This window comes from Salmo salar, chromosome 10 (assembly GCF_965601325.2).
Source record: "Salmo salar chromosome 10, fSalSal1, whole genome shotgun sequence".
Lineage (NCBI taxonomy): Eukaryota > Metazoa > Chordata > Actinopteri > Salmoniformes > Salmonidae > Salmo > Salmo salar.
Window position 1 is genome coordinate 77629189 of NC_138300.1, and position 19710 is coordinate 77648898.

General features: G+C 43.0%; 3 protein-coding genes across 3 annotated transcripts in view; 2 read left to right on the forward strand and 1 right to left on the reverse strand.

Annotated features, from left to right (window-relative positions):
• LOC106561044 (receptor-type tyrosine-protein phosphatase eta) overlaps positions 1–3835 on the forward strand; it is a 39356-nt gene extending 35521 nt beyond the window's left edge. Inside the window, exons 26-29 of the mRNA XM_014124613.3 lie at positions 508–624; positions 1139–1299; positions 1549–1684; positions 1875–3835. Of these exons, the coding sequence (XP_013980088.3) occupies positions 508–624; positions 1139–1299; positions 1549–1684; positions 1875–2033 (573 nt within the window). The 3' untranslated portion in view covers positions 2034–3835. The remainder of the gene's footprint in view (positions 1–507; positions 625–1138; positions 1300–1548; positions 1685–1874) is intronic.
• Positions 3836–4272: 437 nt separating this feature from the next.
• LOC106561042 (gamma-crystallin M2-like) lies at positions 4273–5508 on the forward strand. The gene is made up of 3 exons (XM_014124612.3): positions 4273–4373; positions 4568–4807; positions 4982–5508. The coding sequence occupies exons 1-3, from the start codon at positions 4341–4343 to the stop codon at positions 5264–5266; spliced, it is 558 nt and encodes a 185-aa protein (XP_013980087.3). The 5' UTR covers positions 4273–4340; the 3' UTR covers positions 5267–5508.
• Positions 5509–7198: 1690 nt separating this feature from the next.
• Positions 7199–19710, reverse strand: part of LOC106561041 (cadherin EGF LAG seven-pass G-type receptor 1) — an 87012-nt gene continuing 74500 nt past the window's right edge. The window contains exons 19-35 of the mRNA XM_014124611.3: positions 18549–18732; positions 18222–18371; positions 17756–18017; positions 16747–16914; positions 14621–14747; positions 14314–14514; positions 13647–13821; positions 11688–11800; positions 11518–11597; positions 11293–11419; positions 11001–11126; positions 9898–10025; positions 9501–9607; positions 9227–9355; positions 8884–9099; positions 8306–8645; positions 7199–8196 (exon numbers count right to left, since the gene is read on the reverse strand). Coding sequence (XP_013980086.2) covers positions 8172–8196; positions 8306–8645; positions 8884–9099; positions 9227–9355; positions 9501–9607; positions 9898–10025; positions 11001–11126; positions 11293–11419; positions 11518–11597; positions 11688–11800; positions 13647–13821; positions 14314–14514; positions 14621–14747; positions 16747–16914; positions 17756–18017; positions 18222–18371; positions 18549–18732 — 2658 coding nt within the window. The 3' untranslated portion in view covers positions 7199–8171. The remainder of the gene's footprint in view (positions 8197–8305; positions 8646–8883; positions 9100–9226; positions 9356–9500; positions 9608–9897; positions 10026–11000; positions 11127–11292; positions 11420–11517; positions 11598–11687; positions 11801–13646; positions 13822–14313; positions 14515–14620; positions 14748–16746; positions 16915–17755; positions 18018–18221; positions 18372–18548; positions 18733–19710) is intronic.

Consider the following 19710-nt stretch of genomic DNA (forward strand, 5'->3'; position numbering starts at 1 on the left):
CACACTAAGTGCCAAACCCACACACCTGTGCAATCATCAGTTATCAAGGGCTGCTTTCAGTACGAAAACAAAATGTGTGGAACGTTTAATTTTAATGGAAACTGTACTGAACAACTAGATGAAAAACGGAGAGCATTGTCTTCTTCTTCCAAATTGGGTTGCCTATGGTTAGTAAATGGCTTTATGATATATCACTATCATCTAGTGGCCACAATAAATGAATGACACACACAATTTGGTTTAGGACTCGCAGGAAGAGGTAAATCACCAATATTAGTGTTGCGCTTTTTTCAAACACAAAAGAAGAAGAAAATGTACTACTTTAAAATGGGGATAGCCTCAATGGCACTGCCCATGCTGTCACAGACGCCTTAATGGCACAGATACAAAGATGAGTCCTCTATCTAACTCTATGGAAAGAAGTCCTGACCCACATGTCCTCACACTATGCTACCCCAATTCATAACAGCACACCTGTCTCTCACCCACCCACCTCTCTCTGCTAAGGTCAAATGTGAGGAATACTATCCATCTGAGACCAAGCACTTTGAGAATATCACCGTGACAACCACCTCTGAGATCCCCCTAGAAGACTGGACCATCAGGGACTTTGACGTAAAAAATGTAAGTTATTTTGATAACAGAGGAGGCTGGTGCGAAGAGCTATAGGAGGACAGGCTCCTTGTTATGGCTGGAATGGAATAAATGGAACGGTATCAAACACATCAAACATATGGAAACCACATGTTCAACTCTGTTCCATTCATTCCCGAGTGGCGCAGCAGTCTAAGGCACTGCATCTCAGTGCTAGAGGTGTCATTACAGTCCCTGGTTCGATTTCCAGGCTGTATCACATCCAGCCGTAATTGCGAGTACCATAGGGCGACGCACAATTGGCCTAGCGTCGTCCAGGTCTGGCCGGTGTAGATCGTCATTGTAAATAAGAATTTGTTCTTAACTGACTTGCCTAGTTAAATTTTAAAATTTAAAAAAAAAATGTTTTAAATGTATTTGAGCAGATATTTTCTGATTCAACTACGACTCTGTTAATCAGATCCTTGAAGGGGTCATTCATTACATGTCATGCATTCCTTAGTGCTTATCGGTACGTGTCCCTGTGTTTGTGATTGGCTGACAGGTGAAGACGGTTGAGACACGCTCAGTACGTCACTTCCACTTCACAGCCTGGCCAGACCACGGCGTCCCCGAGACCACCGAGCTGCTCATCAACTTCAGACACCTGGTCCGAGAACACATGGACCAGTACTCACGCCACTCCCCCACTGTCGTCCACTGCAGGTACACACACACACACACACACACACACACACACACACACACACACACACACACACACACACACACACACACACACACACATTGTTTATCTCAGTTAACTTCAAGAAGCGTTATTGGTTTAAGTCAATTAACATTAGTTCTCTCTCTCCTCTCTCTCTCTCACTCTCTCTCTCCTCTCTCTCGCTCTCTCTCTCTCTTCTCTCTCTCCCCCTTGCTCGCTCTCTCTCCTCTGTCTCTCTCTCCACTCAGTGCGGGTGTGGGTCGTACAGGCACCTTCATAGCCATCGACCGGCTGATCTTCCAGATAGAGAGGGAGAGTATGGTGGACGTGTACGGCACCATCCACGACCTGCGCATGCACCGGCCCCTCATGGTTCAGACAGAGGTCAGTCACTGCCCACACTGGTCTACCTTTCAGCATGTTTCTGGGTTTATTACAGGCCTACTGTACAATACGTCACTGTGGTTAAGTTATGCTACGGGTGCTTATGTGGTCACTAGGTGAAAATGTTTTGACATCTGAACGGTCAGTTTGCTTCATCCTAATAGTAGAACATTGTGTTATTGTCTTACAGGAGCAGTATGTGTTCCTAAACCAGTGTGCCATGGACATCATCCGATCCAGAACTGGAACCAACGTGGATTTAATCTACCAGAACACGGCTGCGCTCACCATCTACGAGAACGTAGAACCCAGGAAAGATACATCTAAGAATGGCTACCACAATGCGTAGTCCTCTGGTCCACTCATTCCTCTCTATTCCTCCCCAGTCTTCCTCCACTCCCCCTCCTCCAGTATCAGCCAGACAGGCCTGTAGAGACAAGCTTAGAAAAGGGAAAGTCTTTTTCATAGACTCTCACTGTATTTATTTATCTAGTTTGTGTAGTATTTATTTGGTAGACATGTTGTGGAAGTAGGGAAAAATAACAAGGGAGGTAACTGTTCAGAAGAACAGACGCACAATTGTCATCCAAAGACCAACAATGGAATGTACATACAATTATATTTTAGAGATGTAATTCTTATATTTCCATATTTTTATATTGCTGATACTTTGAATGTCTGCTTGCTCTCTTATTGTGATTGTTGTAGTATTGCCAATATGTTAAGAATACTTGCTCAGGTAATATATGTGAAAGGATGTGTGGTTATACTGTGTAAGATGTAAATGAATACAAAGATATATATGCACTGTATATTAATATACAATTAAATGCAGATCTCGTGTATTGTTAAATGTGCCCAATGTTGTGTTTGCCATATATCTCCATCTTTAGGTAGGGATTAGCACCCAAGATAACAATTATCCAACAATTAAAAAAAAATAATAATCATAAACTCTCCTCTCCTGTGCCTTGATGTGCCCTCCCAAGAGTTTCCACTAGGTGGTGCAATTATATTGTTCTTTATGTACAATGACAGGACAAGCAAAATACACTGTTTTAGAGGAGGATAAGAGAACTACTTCTGGCAATAGGCCTATACAAATATTATTTAGTATTAGATATTTAAAGCCAAATGTTACACTTTCACTCCAGAGAATTTGGATAGCTCAACAACGTTCAAAACGAGGAGTTTCGTGAGAACCTTTGGGTTTTCATGCGCTGTTCTACGTAAAGCACTGGATGCGTTTACGTTTTTCTTACACTGTAGCTTTTTAAATTCTCCTATAGCTGTTTAATGTTGGTGTACATATTCTTGAGGTGATCGTGAGAAATGATTGAGAAACTGCTGTGTGAGCCTGTGGCCCTCCTGACTGTTGCAACCCACTTTGTGCAATACGAAATCACCATTCGATACGAAATCACCCCTCACAAAACTTCAGTCTGTAAACTCAGCTCATCTCTCACCCTCAAAGACTCATAGGCTACGCATTATGAAATGTTTCCCTACTGCTTGTTGTTGACCTACTGTATGTTCTATAGAAAGGGGCTCATGTAATGCTTTGCGTAATGTCTATCGGTGATATTTCTATCATAGGAGCAGGAAAAGGTTTGCAGTCATTGGGATGGCAGTTTTCCATGAGGCAATTTGCCCTTTTTGGAAATATGTGGTTATATATACATGAATTCATGGGCCCTGTCCAGAAACAACCTCTTACTCCCTAGATCAGAAAGAATTGGATTGGTAAAAGCAACATGGTAGTGGCTCTACCTAGCTTTTCCGATTGTGATATGCTTGGTGGATTCTTTTTGCCAAAACTACACAAATATCTATAAATGGCTTGGGAATAAGGGATGTTTCTGGACATAGGTCATAGATTTACAGATCAGCTGTGATTGAATTTAAAGCCACTCTCCTGATATTGTTGTACTGTCTTTGTATCATAATGTACATTGCTGACTCCGCAGATAGTCTTCCTCAGAGTTTTATGAAGTTTTATGGAGTGGTGTAGGAATTGTGTTACAATGCTGTGTGATACACTATGATACACTATGTGATGCTTGCTGGTACAATGCAGAGGAGGAAAAGGTAAAGATGTTCTATTTGTATCCTTCCGTCTGTCGATCCTGGGATTAAAAATGTTGCACTCTTTTGTCTCTACAAGTGTCAACTTCTCTGTTTCACTATTTGCCCACCATGTCCATAGCGTTGACTGAGACAACAGCCCAAGCTTTTGTTCAATTAGGCCACACTAACTGGGGTAAAAAACCTCAATAAAAAATCGAAACAAGCAACAAATTGTAACATTTGGTAAACACGGTAGTTATTCTGTGTTGAATTCTTTGAGGTAAGCACTAGAAAGTATCATTTGCAAATTCCTCATGAACATCAGCTAAAACGGGACAAGGGTAGGACTGTTTATTGTTAACCCTTTCACAAAGGGTCATTGTTACTTTGTTCAGAGAGAAACAGCATTTTTCAAGTTATTTTGATGGAGCCATGTCCCTAGACAAACCGCAGTGCTCTATGGGCCTCTAGGCCATGTTGCTGAGTCAGGGGTTAGTACAATGTGGCCACAGGTATAAAAAGAAAGGTTTTAAACAGGTAGGATATCAGTTCCACATCCAGAGCAGCAGCAGCAGCACAGAGAGACAAAATGACCTCCACCGGCATGAACATGAACAGCAAAGTATATTTTAGTGCATATATATACATTTTCCTAGATAGCTAGACTAAGGGCTCTCTTATACTCTAGTGTCAGAGCACAAGACAACCTTAATTGCAGAAACCTGATTACTAGTGGGATTGGATAGGGCCCAGAATGTAGCAATGTGTTTTTGTAAGTTTGAATGGTTCATAAAAAGGATTCCTGCTTATTTTCAGATCACCTTCTACGAGGACAGGAACTTCCAGGGTCGTTCCTATGAGTGCATGAGCGACTGCCCTGACATGTCCTCCTACCTGAGCCGCTGCCAGTCCTGCAGGGTTGAGAGTGGCTGCTTCATGGTCTACGACCGCCCCAACTACATGGGAAACCAGTGGTTCATGAGGAGGGGAGAGTACTCTGACTACCAGCGCATGATGGGAATGAACGACATCAGGTCCTGTCGCATGATCCCCATGGTAAACCCAATGACATTTCGTTTGTAGCATTTTATGGCGCTGATTTCTGAGAAACATACACCTGTGTCCATTCCTCAATATGTCTACCATCTATGATGCTACATTACACATTTTTTAGGAAGTTCCTGAACTGTGCAGATTTCTCAGTAAAACATGTTGTTCATCATGTTACAGCACAGAGGATCTTACAGGATGAGGATCTACGAGAGGGAGAACTTCGGAGGTCAGATGCACGAGATGATGGACGACTGTGACGACATCATGGGTCGTTACCGCATGAACAACTGCATGTCCTGCAACGTGATGGACGGCCACTGGCTCATGTACGAGCAGCCCCAGTACAGAGGCAGGATGATGTACATGAGGCCTGGAGAGTACAGAAACTTCAATCAGATGAGCATGGGCTCTATGGGCATGAGATTCATGAGCATGAGGCGTATCAATGAGTCCTGTTACTAGATATTGCTTTACTAATGTAAACAAGAGAAGCAATTGAATAAAATGTATCTATTTTACCCTTTACCCAAACACCTTGACAGGCCATACTGAAAACATGCAAATATTTCATATACCTACCAATTCTTAATGACCGAAGAAATACATAATAATACAAAAATCCAAATGTGGCTTAATTTACTGTTCCTAGAGTCTGATTGCCAGTGTCTTTTCACAAAAAAATAAATATATACATATTACAATAATTATTCCAGTGTCTGTGAAACAATAACTTAAGGTTACTTTCGTTACCCCGGTTCTCTGATAAGTGAGTGAGATGTATCACATATGGGGATTCGCCGAAGGCGGATCACTATGAAGAACTAATCACAGGAGGCAGACAGGTCAAGTGGCGAATGAGATGAGCCCTCCCTCCTTATAAGGTGCCACTCACCCGCCCTCTGGTCATTCTCAAGCATGCCTCTTCATGATCCCTCGGTTGATGAGAAACCTTCACTGGTCGTGGTGGCTCTACCACCATTGTTTCTTCCCCGCCACTCATTCCTTCCACTCTTCTCACATCCTCAAGATAGGAGACACGCTGGACACTCCTTACTCTGGACACCTTATTCTCCTTCACCCTAACAGGGCATTCCAGGAATTCAGGCTCATGTTCACCTCCACAGTTGCAGCATTTCACTTCATCTGGCATACGATACTCTTCCCTTCAGCACACACTTGACACATGACCAAATCGTTTACATTTATGACACTGAAGGGGCTTGTGCACAACAGGGTATCTCACAAATCCTAACTTTATATGAGAAGGGAGAGACTCCTCATCAAAGAACAGTGGCATGGATGAAGTGATTTTATTTTCTCTGTCCAACATACAGGTCAGTCGACGTGCACCAACCACTCCATCGATGTTGTCAGTAATATCTTCTGCCTTTAGTTCTTGCTCCACCCCAGAAATAACCCCCTTGATAGGCACCCTGCTACGAAAATCCATACAGGAAACATTCCACTCTGATATCTGTTTTAGTCTTATTAAAAAAAGCTCAGTGGACACACAAAGAAATCTAAATAAGCCCACTTCCTGTGACTCTCACCAACTCCACACTTTCCTCTAACACATTCCAGATTTTCCTCGAGATGTTAAATGGATTTCCCAAGTAGCATTGATCTAAAACCCTCAATCTGACTAAAAACGAGTCTAGGGATTTCCTATTTTACACCACAACTTTACTTTTCTTGTTTCCCATCTTCTTCACAACTGTAACCCACTCATTCTCACTTTCTGTGCTATTAGCTTCACCCGATGCACTAGCAATTTCAAACAAAGCCTCAGTTTCCGCCATCTTCTCCGCATGTCCTCTCCCCTCCCTTTCTTCTTCTTGTTCTACACCGGCGTCTCGTCAGCATCCTTCAGACAACAGATTGACCGGTGGCCAGCGAGTTGCGCCTTATAAGGAGGGAGGGCTCACCTGTGTCCGACAGACGTTGTGTGATTGGTTCTTCGTAGTGATCCACCTCCAGTGAATCTCCATATGTGATACATCGAAAACAAGTACTTGAAAGAGAACAGATTTATAGAGACATGACTCATCTGTAAACATGAAAGAGCGGAAGGGGAACTGAGGGATGAAAGTATCATTAAAGTAGATCGAAGTGGTTACCTTGCATTTAGACACTATGCTATGCGGTGGCAGGGAGAAAGGCACGCTGTTGATACATTAAATGACTACTGTATTCTTGGAAATAAAACTGTTAACTTACTATTCTAATGAGTTGAAAATCAGAATACGGACATGTTACTGGCTGAACATTTACAATGCTCTATGGCTTGAGGATCTCCAGAGATACGTACATGGAAAGACAAAACGATAAGAATATAAAAAGGGTTACAATGACACAACATGCTAAAGTTAACAATCAAAAGGCAACACACCTTAATGCTTCTACTAACCATTCTAGAGTAGCAATTTATTTCTACATATTACTCTGATATTGACTGGAACTTGTAATGCAAGTATTAAGGTTTCAGTGCATTTTTCTCATTCAAAGTCATTCAGTGACCAGGACTGGATTTAGATACCATTGGAATGGACAAGACCTTTACTCTAATACAGAGATGAACGCACCTCCCTATGTTACAATTACTACTTCAAGATGGCTTTTGTTCAGCTACACTTACTATGTGAGTGTTTGAATACTTTAAAAATCCCATTGTTATCAGCAGAGTATTTTCAGACTGGGAGTACTTTACATGCTGTGGATGGTTTTCTTAAAAAAAGTGGCAAATTTGTAAAACATCCGTAAAAAACCTTGTTGACTGTCACATCTACACATGACGTCCCAGAAATATCATATTACAATAATAACCCTTACAATGTACAAATGAGTTATTCCTGTCCTATAAACAAGTAACAAAGAAGAAGAAAAAATATCTACATCGTAATTACACAGACCAACGGCTTTGATTCGTTTTTTTGATGTTTCTGCCTCTGTGAGCAAACACAGCTGGGCACTTAGTGAGGTCTTACTGATTCATGAGGTCAGCGTCACATCATGGCACATCTGGTGATAGAAAAGTCTTCAATCCCAACCTGCTGTCTGATGCCGCCTGCACTGAATAACTACAGACAGCGTCACTTGGTGGCCATGCCGTGAAGTGCATTGTTTTGTTTTTCCAACTCACTGCTGCATGCTGGGACATGTAGTTTTCACGCTGTCCTGTGGGATTTAGTCTAACACTTTCGTCCCTTTTTCCCTTGGGCAGGCAACTGTCTGCGGTGACACTGATCTCCATATGAGTTTAGGGGTCCTGTGGCCTACTGGAATGGGTCATAGTGACCCTTGAATCCCACATATGGTATTAGCGCAGTAGCCCCTCTTCCTTGGTTGTCTACCTGGAATTCCATCCAGGTCAGATTGAGGTTTCGTTGCTACCACTGTTGAGAGAGACAGAGAGAGTTTTTAAAAGTCAGAAAGTGACTGACGTATTATCCAACACATCTGTTAGACATGCAACATGGCTGCCAGTATCTCGTGACCACTCACTCTGAGTCTGAGTCTTGGGCGTATTGAACCCCGTTGACACCATTGACCAATGGCGACATTGTCGTCCTCGTCGTTGTCATGACAAACCCGTTGCGCAGGTCCCGTGGAGACAACGGAGGGCGTGGAGGCACGGGTGGGCGAGGTGGGGGTTTGATGAGGACCCGGTTGGCCCCGGTTACAGCGCAAAGACGGGGGGAGACGGGAGACGGGGGGACGGGGACTGGGGTAGTTCTGGGGGAGATGGTGGGGGGGTTGTAGTCGCTCAATTTCTCCCGCAGGCGATTCTTCATGTTCTTGTCAGTCAGCGGAGGAGGGTAAGTGATTTTGTTTTTCAGAATGCCTGACAGAGGATGCAAACACGCGCACACAAAGGGTGAGTGTACAGACCACAGTCAGTCATGCAAGCAAACACACACAGAGACACACACACACACACAACTTATTTGGATAGCAAAACATAACACAGAATGTTGACATGGTGATTCAATCACACAATTCATTTGATTTGGGACATTCTTGACAAAGGTCAATTATAAAGGGCCTGAATGGTCAGATCGGAGTCTGTCTCTCTCTCTCACCCCTTCTCTTCTCTGTCTGGTTGCTGTCAGGTGAGCTGGGAGGGGCACTACCGTTCTGGGAGGGTGACTCCCCATTGACTTTTTTGTCCTGGTGGAGCATCACGTTGACCTTCGTCTCCATACGCAGCGTCTCCAACCCGCAGGGCTCCTCACTCTCACTGACTGTCGGCGGCTCAACTGGCCAGTAAGGCTTCATGTGATTGGCTGCCGTATCCACTACAAAAGTAGAAAAATAAACAGTTTATATGAGATTCGCCTAAAAATGAATCTGAGATTTTATGCCATATAGTTCTATTGATATCCATTTGTGTGTGTGTGTGTGTTTGAACGTGAGTCCCGTTACCTTTGGGTGTACTGTGCTGGGGCGGTCTCTCGTTGTTCCACCTATGTTTGCGGCTATCATTATCACTGTCTGATGAGGCGTAGGAGCTACTGTGCTCATCCCCTGAGAGCTCGCTGTCCGAGTCCGAATCTGTCACCATGGAAACACACGGGCTATTACTTACTATCGGACATCTGAAATGTAGGCCCAAGCAGCCAATGGCACGACAAGTATCGGGATCAGACTAAAACAGATGACATGCAGTTTGCATACGGTTTGTGCATAAGACTCGTACTATCTTTCTTGGAACGCTTGCGGATGAAGATGGAGGAGTCTCCCTCCCCACTGTAACTCTTTTTGGCTGAGCGGGAGGATGTAGTGTGCTTTTGCTCCGAGTCATTCCTGTAGGAAGAAAGAAACATGATGAGTACAGAAATAATAATTTGAACATGAACGACAATTTTGTTCCAGTAGAACTAGGGTTGCAACATTCCGGTAACCTTCCCAAAATTCCCAGGTTTTCCCGAAATACCGGTTGGAACATTCCTGGAATCAGGGGGGAATAAGCAGTAAATCCAGAATCCTCCAATAATAATTCTTAGAAAGCCGGGAATTTTGGAAGGTTACTAGAGTTTTGCAACCCTAATTAAAACCCAGTTTCACTACAACCCAACTGCCACCCAGTGAGTTACCTGGTCTGGCTGCTGCTGAGGCTGTGGGCTGATCTGACCGTGCTTTCCAGGGAGGCAGTGGACTCTCCAATGGCCGTGCGGTACAAACCGTCCTCCTCCGTGAACGCGTACTTACCGTTTAAAGAACGCTGGGGGCATCAAAGAGGAAGAATGTGGATTGAATCGTCACCATCAGCAGCATCAGCAGCATCAGGTAATGTTTATGTGATCCCCTTTATGATGAATATCTCGTATCTATCCCTGTAAGATCAAAGGGCCCGTGCCTGGGTTTCTACTAAGCTAACATATGGAATTGTTTTAAGAAGGTCATACCAAGGATCATTTAGCTATTTGATTTAGAAATGTAGGACCCCTGTAAGTATGAAAAAATGTGCATAAAAAATATTGTTGCCCTCAGAAAAGCCTCAATTCATCGGGGGAAGGACTATACAAGGTGTCGAAAGTGTTCCACAGGGATGCTGGCCCATGTTGACTCCAATTCTTCCCACAGTTGGCTGGATGTCCATTGGGTGGTGGACCATTCTTGAGACACACAGGAAACTGTTGTTGAGTGTGAAAAACACAGCAACGTTGCAGTTCTTGAAACAAACCGGTACGTCTGGCACCTACTACTGTAACTACTGTAACCCTGTTCAAAAGGCACTTAAATCTTGTCTTGACCATTCACCCTCTGAAATGCACACATTCACAAGCCATTTCTCAATTGTCTCAAGGCTTAAAAATCCTCAAGGCTTAAAAACGTGTCTCCTACCCTTCATCTACACTGATTGAAAGTGACATCAATAAGGGAACATAGCTTCAAATTGGATTCACCTGGTCATTATATGTCATGGAAAGAGCAGGTTTTCTTAATGTTTTGTACACTCAGTGTATGCTTCCAATCATTTTTCAAACCGATACTGGGCTACCTTCAGACGAGTCTTGTGAGGCTTGTGGGCGTCCTAGAGCAAAACAACCGACGTGTCTGTTTTCTTGGAAGTCTCACCTTTCGATGGTATGGTCATATTAGGGAAATGTGTATTATGCTAATTAGATTATCGACTCCAGGGGATTTTAATGTACACAGGTTTTGTACCCTTAGATATTGACTGATGTGTACATACTGTGAGTAAAGTGGTGCGGGTGGCAGTAGAATCTTCCACTATGGACTTCTTCCCTGTGAGGACGTTCTTCAGGTTGATCCTCACCTCCTTGTTGAAAATACAGAGGAAGAAGAAGATGCACAAACCCTGAGAGAGAGAGAGAGAGAGAGAGAGAGAGAGAGAGAGAGAGAGAGAGAGAGAGGAGAGAGAGAGAGAGAGAGAGAGAGAGAGAGATTTGCACATCAGATAAACAGAGTCAATGTATTTCAGGGATTTGGAAGTACTTTTTATGACAAGGCAAAAAGACAAATACCTGGAGGCAGCTGAAGATGGCGAAGAGGTAGTGGAAGGAGAGTATATCACTATTGACTGCCATGAGGCCCAGGAGCCAGGTAGCACTGATGAGCAACAGGAGGATGAAGGCTATGCGTAGAGAACAGCTGGAGAGGAGAGGTTGTTATTTTTGAATGGAATCCAGCCAACACGTTATGCTATATGCCAACTATTTTCTAACCCTATCCTGTTCCGAAGTACTCACATTGCTCCAGTCTTCTCAAATGTCCACTGTCTCTTTCCGCACGAGGCCTTGGCGGCCAGGAAGAATAAAGTAATGTTGACCTAAGGGAGATACATGAGATGGAGATGAATAACAGCCATAACCAATACAGTATAGTACAACAAATAAAGAGTGCTTAAACACACACTCACCAGTACTACGATAGCGATGGGCCCGGCGATACTCCAGATGAGTGTGTCGTGGACAGAAAGCCAACAGAAGTCTGGGTTACCATAACCCTGAGGATCCAACCCTACTGCCAGACCTACAAGAGAGGAAAACACACATAGTTAGTCAATTCCATTTTAATTCCTGTCAATTCAGGAACTACACTGAAATTCCAATTCCCAACAATGCTTTTCAACTAGGAAAATGTGGAATTCGAATTTGGTTTAGTTTCTGAATTGACTGGAATTTGTTTTGAATTGACCACAAACCTGGCTTGAAGAGTACAGTGCCTTCAGAAAGTATTCATACCCTCGACTTATTCCACATTTTTTGTGTTATAGATTTTACACACAATACCACACAAAGGGAGTGAAAACATATTTTCATACATTTTTGCAGATTTATTGAAAATGAAATACAGAAATATCTAATTTAAGTATTTACACTCCTGAGTCAATAAATGTTAGAATCATCTTTGGCAGGGATTACAGCTGGGAGTGTTTCTGGGTAAGTCTCTAAGAGATTTCCACACCTGGATTGTACAATATTTGCACATTATTCTTTAAAAACATTCTTCAAGTTCTGTCAAGTTGATCATTGTTAGACAGCCATTTTCAAGTCTTGTCATAGATTTTCAAGCCGATTTAAGTCAAAACTGTAACAAGACAACTCAGGAACATTCAATGTCATCTTGGTAAGCAACTCCAGTGTATATTTGGCCTTGTGTTTTAGGGTATTGTCCTGTTGAAAGATGAATTTCTCTCCCAGTGTCTGGTGGAAAGCAGACTGAACCAGGTTTTCCTCTAGGATTTGGTCTGTGCTTAGCTCTATTCCGTTTCTTTTTATCCTATATAACTCCCTAGTCCTTGCCGATGACAAGCATTCCATATCATGATGCAGCCACCACCATGCTTGAAAATATGTAGAGAGGAACGTCGTGTTGGATTTGCCCCAAACATAACACTTTGTCTTCTGGACATAGAGATGATTTCTTTGTTACATTTTTGTCAGTTTTACTTTAGTACCTTATTGCAAACAGGATGCATGAAATGGAATATTTTTTATTCTGTAGAGGCTTCATTTTCACTCTGTCATTTAGTTTAGTTAGTATTGTGGAGTAACTACAATGTTGTTGATCCATCCTCAGTTTTCTCCTATCACAGCGATTAAACTGTAACTGTTTTAAAGTCACCATTGGCCTCATGGTGAAATCCCTGAGCGCTTGTCATCTTCTCCGGCAACTGAGTTAGGAAGGACGCCTGTATCTTTACAGTGACTGGGTTTATTGATAGTGTAATTAATAACTTAACCATGCTCAATGGGATATTCAATGTCCGTTTTTTTTAAATCTACCATTAGGTTCCGTTCTTTGTGAGGCATTTGAAAACCTCCCTGGTCTTTATGGTTGAATCTGTGTTTGAAATTCCCTTCTTGACTGAGGGACCTTACATTATATAATTGTTATGTGGAGTACAGAGATGAGGTAGTCATTCAAAAATCATGTTAAACACCATTATTGCAACTTATTCTGTGACTAGTTAAGCACATTTCTACTCCTGAACTAATTTAAGCTTGCCATAACAAAGGGGTTGAATACTTATTGTCTCAAGACATTTCAGGCTTTCATTTTTAATTAATTTGTAAAAATATCTAAAACATAATTCCACTTTGACATTATGGGGTATTGTGTGTAGGCCAGTGACACAAAATCTCAATTGTATCAATTTTAAATTCAGGCTGTAACACAACAAAATGTGGAAAAAGTCCAGGGGTGTGGTTACTTTCGGTATGTTGTTTCCGTTGATCTGTGTCCCTCTCTGTCTTTGTGTGCATAAATGAGCGGGAATGTATTTGTTTGCATGCGTGTCTGTGTGTCTGTCAGTGTGTGTGTGTGTGTCGGTGGGGAGTGTGTGTGAAAGAGAGAGTGTGTGCGTCTCACTCACTGGTGATAATGGCAGGAACGCCCCAGCCAATGGCATAGTAGAATCTCATGTGGCCATGGTTGATGTTGCGGACCTCAGTCAGCATGCGGTAGATGTGAAGTCCCTCCACGAACATCCAGGCAAATGTACACATGTAGGAGTAGTGCAGCAGGATGGCTACCACTGTACACATGAACTGAGGGACAGAGATGTTGGGAAAGATAATTAAAGCCCCCGTTTGAAAATAAATCTGTGCTAAATGTCAGTTGTGACGTCTGTGAAATATGTCTGGTTCAGTAACTTCTAATCTATAACAACAGAACACAATACGATCGCTAAGGCCAACTCCACACATTGCCAGACAGAAACAGAACTATTTTTATCCAAGATAAAGCCACTAAGATGCTCAGGCACAGCCAATACAGTCACAACTCACTACCATAAAAGACATATGCATTTCAAAGTTGTGGAGGGGAGAGGAGACCCAAGGCTAGCTCTGTAGCCTTCCTCTTGGAAATCCCGACAAATGGAGTTCCCCTCCGCACAATGCTGTAAACCAATATATTACAGTAGTGACTAAGTCTTATCCTGCAGGTATATCAATAAGCGGAGAGTCTATAATAAAGCAAGAAGACAAAGAGAGAGTGTTTTTTGGGGTGTGCCTCAGGGTCGTGTGCTAGGCCCTCACCACATTCTCAGTCTGGTTGATTCCGAAGAGGAAGACGAGCTCAGAGAGGAAGATGGACACCACCAGGTTTTTGTGGATGCTGTGGAGGTTGGAGCGGAGCTTCCGGAGGATGGCCAGGAGGAGGAAGGTGATGAGGAGGGCCACTAGCGATGCTGACACAGTGGTGTAGGTGATGATCTTCAGGGGTAGGACCTCCCCATGCTGAGGAGGTAAACACAGAATAGGAGGTAAAATCAAATAATCCAAGTTATAAAATAATAACATTAAAGCTGTCCTAGTGTGTGCGGTAGAGGGTTCAGGGCGGTACCTCTCTTTTGGAGATGTCCATGAGCACAGCAGAGCTGGACATGTGACTGCACTGGCAGCTGATGTGAGTGCTGTTCCTGAACACAAGCTCACACCCCTTGGCAGACCAGCCTCCCGTTCCTTGAACCCTGGACCCAAAATAGAGATTGTTGGGTATGATTTTTTTCCTTTTCAACAGAATCTAGCTAAACTCCATTCTAAACCTATGATACAGTGGTTCTTCCTGTTAAAGTTGCGTCATACCACAGCACACCTTGCGGGCTGCCGCAGAATTCTATGGCACGTTATTTCATTGTCAGCCATTGTTGCCATTAATGCTAGTTAGTGCTAGTTTGACCACCAAGGGGCATCTTTGAGAAGCATTTGACAGTATTTAATATTGGCTGTACTAAAGAATTTAAAACCTTTTTTTGTAAGAACATGGTATATGGGATTGATTTTAAGATATGTAGCTTAATTAATTTGATCTCTCTCTCTCTCAATGCTCAGCTATGAAAAGCTTACCGTTTGCACCCTCTATAACCACTGTTTATATTATTTACATTTACATTTTAGTCATTTAGCAGACGCTCTTATCCAGAGCGACTTACAGTAGTGAATGCATACGTTCCATTTCGTGCATTTTTTGTGCTGGCCCCCCGTGGGAATCGAGCCCACAACCCTGGTGTTGCACACACCATGCTCTACCAACTGAGCCACAGGAAAGGCATTTGACCCTGCTGGTCATCTATGAATGTTTGAACAGCTTGAAAAATGATCTAGCCTTTAATCTTCAACCAGTTGTATGACTGACGCCTTTAGTGAGAGGTCTAATGCTTTAATATTTAATCATTTCTGCCCTCCAAATTCATATTCATTATATAAATAGGCCCATGTGCCCCTTCATCAGATGAACCGCAGCGTGTCAGCTAAAGCATTTTAATTCATGAATGCATAAAAACAACCAATGTCAGCCTTTAAACGCTTTATTAACCAAATGTTTCAAGTGCGTGTGGGCGACGGAGAGAATGCATTTGACTGTTAGCGATTTTAGGAGGAACGGAAAATTGCGTGTCAATTCATAAACCATGTGCCATCGAAAATCTCTTCCCAACTATTTTGCAATCTATATGGCTCTCGGCCAATAATTACATTTGGAGGATTGGAGGATTCTAAATGAATATCTAACGGGCATTTTTCATTAGGGCAAATCTGTAAAATGACATGTGCAAGAGACGGTGGTAATATTTTTCCTTTTAGAGACTATAATACATGGCATCCAGGTCAGGATAACCAAAACATTTCTTTATTAAAGACTATCAGAAAGAATGTTGGTACTTATTTATTTTGATCCAAAGCCATGAATGAGTGAGTCACTCAGCTTTATGTAGGCGCCGAGGCTATATGACTGAGTCACTCAGCTTTATGTAGGCGCCGAGGCTATATGACTGAGTCACTCAGCTTTATGTAGGCGCCGAGGCTATATGACTGAGTCACTCAGCTTTATGTAGGCGCCGAGGCTATATGACTGAGTCACTCAGCTTTATGTAGGCGCCGAGGCTATATGACTGAGTCACTCAGCTTTATGTAGGCGCCGAGGCTATATGACTGCGCCATCAACTTGATTATTTAGCAGACATCACTTGCTTATATTTATATTCAGTCAACACATATATCTTAAGAATATCATGGAATATAATTGAACATGATCATTTCTCTTAGAATAAAAAGCTCAGTGTAACAACAGTTTTAGTAAGTAATATGCTACAGTTCAGTTACAGCTTGTTCTGACCCCAAAAAATAAGTGTCTTTTTTTGAGTGTGCGCTGCAGGACAGAGTAATAGCAATTCTTACAATATTGTTCTAAATTCAATCACCTTCTTCATCCTCATCATTCAGTTCATTGACATTCAATTTTGAAGTCGTGCACAATTATCAGTTTCTATTTGGTTTATATCGCCCGTTCATTTTCAGGACTTGGGACCCAAAAGCATCCTCAGTGCTCCAACTCCCCCTTGCGCTGGTCTGGAGCAATGAAGCAGTGACGCAGGGTACCGTACTAAACCACAAATTACCTCGAAGTCTCAAAACTTCTAATTGAGGAACCACTGTATGAATAAGAGCATTGATAGGTATACTCATCCTTACGTGATGGAATGATTCCAGTAGACACAGACAGGTTTGGTCCTCTCCTCTGTCTCCAGTAGTCTATATTCCAGGGTGATGGGTTGTGCAAGAGGAATGGTGAAGGGTACCCTCTCGCTGTAAACCACCGTGCTCACAATTGGGGTGTTGATGATGGGCCGGTTGGGGAGTCTACACACACACACACACACACACACACACACACACACACACACACACACACACACACACACACACACACACACACACACACACACACACACACACACACTAGGTGACATGTGTGTTTACATTGACTGTAGTCATACAAAATACATTCTTATTGAGAATGACTTACCGTAAGGTTCTGGTTACAACTGTGAGGCAGGACAACAGCATTAAATACATCTACCACAATGAAAACTAGTCCAAAACAGAGGGCACACAGTAACACACCCACTCCCTCCCGTTTTTACACTGCTGCTACTCACTGTTTATTATCTATGCATAGTCACTTCACCCCTACCTACATGTACAAATGACCTCAACTAACCCCCGCACAATGACTCGGTACCGGTACCCCCTGTATATAGCCTCGTTATTGTTATTCTTATTGTGTTACTTTTTATTATCACTTTTTTACTTTAGTCTACTTGGTAAATATTTTCTTAACTCTTCTTGAACTGCAATGTTGGTTAAGGGCTTGTGAGTAAGCATTTCACGGTAAGGTCTACACTTGTTGTATTTGGCGCATGTGACAAATAAAGTTTGATTTGATTTGACTAACAGGATTAAAAGCATGATAGAATTGAGCCTCCTTGTACACACACAACTGCATAAACGCACACACATTCTATACAAGGGAACTGTCAAGGAAAGAACAGTTGTTTATATGTTATGTGTGTGGCGAAGCGCATCGCATGTCGTATACACGGCACTGTGTAACATCTTTGAATTATACACTAGACAGCATGTTTTAAAGACAACCAACTTGTTTTATGTGGTAAGACTGAGGAGGAAATGTAAGAAGTACCGTAGGCTCCTACGATCAATGTTGTAGTTTTCAGGCAGGAGCTGTCCCAGGGTCCTAAAGATGATCACCACGGCAACAGCGAGAGGGCCTGGGACCTCAGTGTGACGCTTCTTCTTGGCAGACGCCTGGCGACCGACAGTGGAGGATTCAGTGGACTCAGTCTGGACAGGAGAGGCGTCTGTGGCTGTTGCTATGGGGTCGTCTGTGGCTGTTGCTATGGGGTCGTCTGTGGCTGTTGCGACTCTGGCTGGTGCTGTGGAGACTGTTGTAATGATATTATGACGATAAATTAATGAATGAAATCAGTCAATCACACACACATAAAAACACTACCAGACTGGTTGAAGAACTTGACAAACTGACGACGCAGTACAACAGCTCAGACTTAATTCATGGACTATTATGTTATGAAGGCTGCATAGTGAACCCCAAAATGTCCACGCCGTATCTACTCCTTTAAGCCTACCTTTAACCTCCACTGGCTGCTCGTGCTGTGTTGTGAACTCTGGGAAGCGGACGGAGGACTCCATCTCTTTTGGATAGGCCTGGATCTCTTGGAAACGTGGGATGTTTGTCTGTTCTGGATTGGACGGGTCCAAGTAATCCGCAGAAACAACTGTGAGCACAGAGAGAGAGAGGGAGAATGGTTGTTAATTATACTTGTCACACACAAGAGGTATTGGTGGTACAGTAGGCTATTTTAGGTTATGTAACATTACTTTGCATGAATTAGTCATACAAATCAGGTTACTGCAAGAAAAGAATTGTGTCGTTGCACTGCAGGTGGACTCACTCATGTTTTCCGTGACAACAGTGAAGGGTTTCAGGTAGGTCTTCCTCATGTTTTGGGCCAGGGTTTGGGCGTACTCCTCAAAGCTATGCAGAAGTAGGGCCGTGCCATCTTCCAAACGCTGGATCTGCTCCCAGTGCCCCTTGTTAGCGGGGTCCAGGATGGCACTGCCCGCTCGAACCATGTTCTAGAATACTTACACATATTAGTCATCCACCTACGGCATATCTATACTATGCAATACTCTGCATTCACCAATGTCATACCGTGCCATACCAATTAGTATGGTATCATTCCAGCATACATCAGCGACAAACAGAATCCATAATCTGTATCATGTATCCCAAATGAAGCATGTGAAATCCATGCCAACAGAACAGGGAGAAAGGACGAAAGAACGAAAGAAAACAAAAGAAGGAAAGGCGAGCTGCCCTATAAAGGAAGGGGGGGGGGGGGGGGTCACTGTACAGACATCATCTCATAACATCACCTGTGCAATCTGGCCCCACGCCCAACCACCCCTGGGGAACTACTACTCCCAAGTCACCCATTGGTCCAATCACTCAATAAAGTCCACTCTGATTGGTCCTTGACCCCCTAAACCGTTCCAGCTGCACCTTCTGGTATCTAACACACCCTAATGCGCAGGGGCTGGTGCCAAGAATGCACACAGTTAGCCGTTAGCGCCCAGCATGGTCATGGCCTTAAAAAAGCTCATAGTGAAAATGCTAATCATTGCACTGTATTACTTACACATAATAGGCTCCGGATCACATTCCCTATAGGGGGAGAAATATCCAACTGGGAAAACAGGCTCTTAGGAAACCGGTACCAGCTATAAGCAGGATTTGGGGAAACTATTAGTTACTTAAAGCTAGCAGGATCCTTAAGCAGTTGAGCTATGTTACCGAACAATGTGGGTCATTCTTTCAACTCTGAGCGAGTCTCCGAAACGGTGCTGTGAGAGGAAATTGGGGTGGATGTATGATAGAGAGCTTGAGGGTATTTCAGGGTATAGTTCTATGAGTTCATATGAGTTCCTGATGTCAACAAAAAGAGTTGGGTTGCTGAGGCCAAAGAATTGCTAATCCTGTCTACCTTCTTATTTCACCTTCAACATCATTTTGAGAGTTGAGGAAGTGCACTACATGGCACTTCCGGCATG

Bases quoted from the DNA above. Each gene is read 5' to 3' on its own strand.
- LOC106561042 (XM_014124612.3), top strand. From the start codon at position 4,341: ATGACCTCCACCGGCATGAACATGAACAGCAAA. The intron at 4,374-4,567 runs GTATATTTTAGT...GCTTATTTTCAG, and splicing joins GCATGAACATGAACAGCAAA to ATCACCTTCTACGAGGACAG. The intron at 4,808-4,981 runs GTAAACCCAATG...ATCATGTTACAG, and splicing joins CCTGTCGCATGATCCCCATG to CACAGAGGATCTTACAGGAT.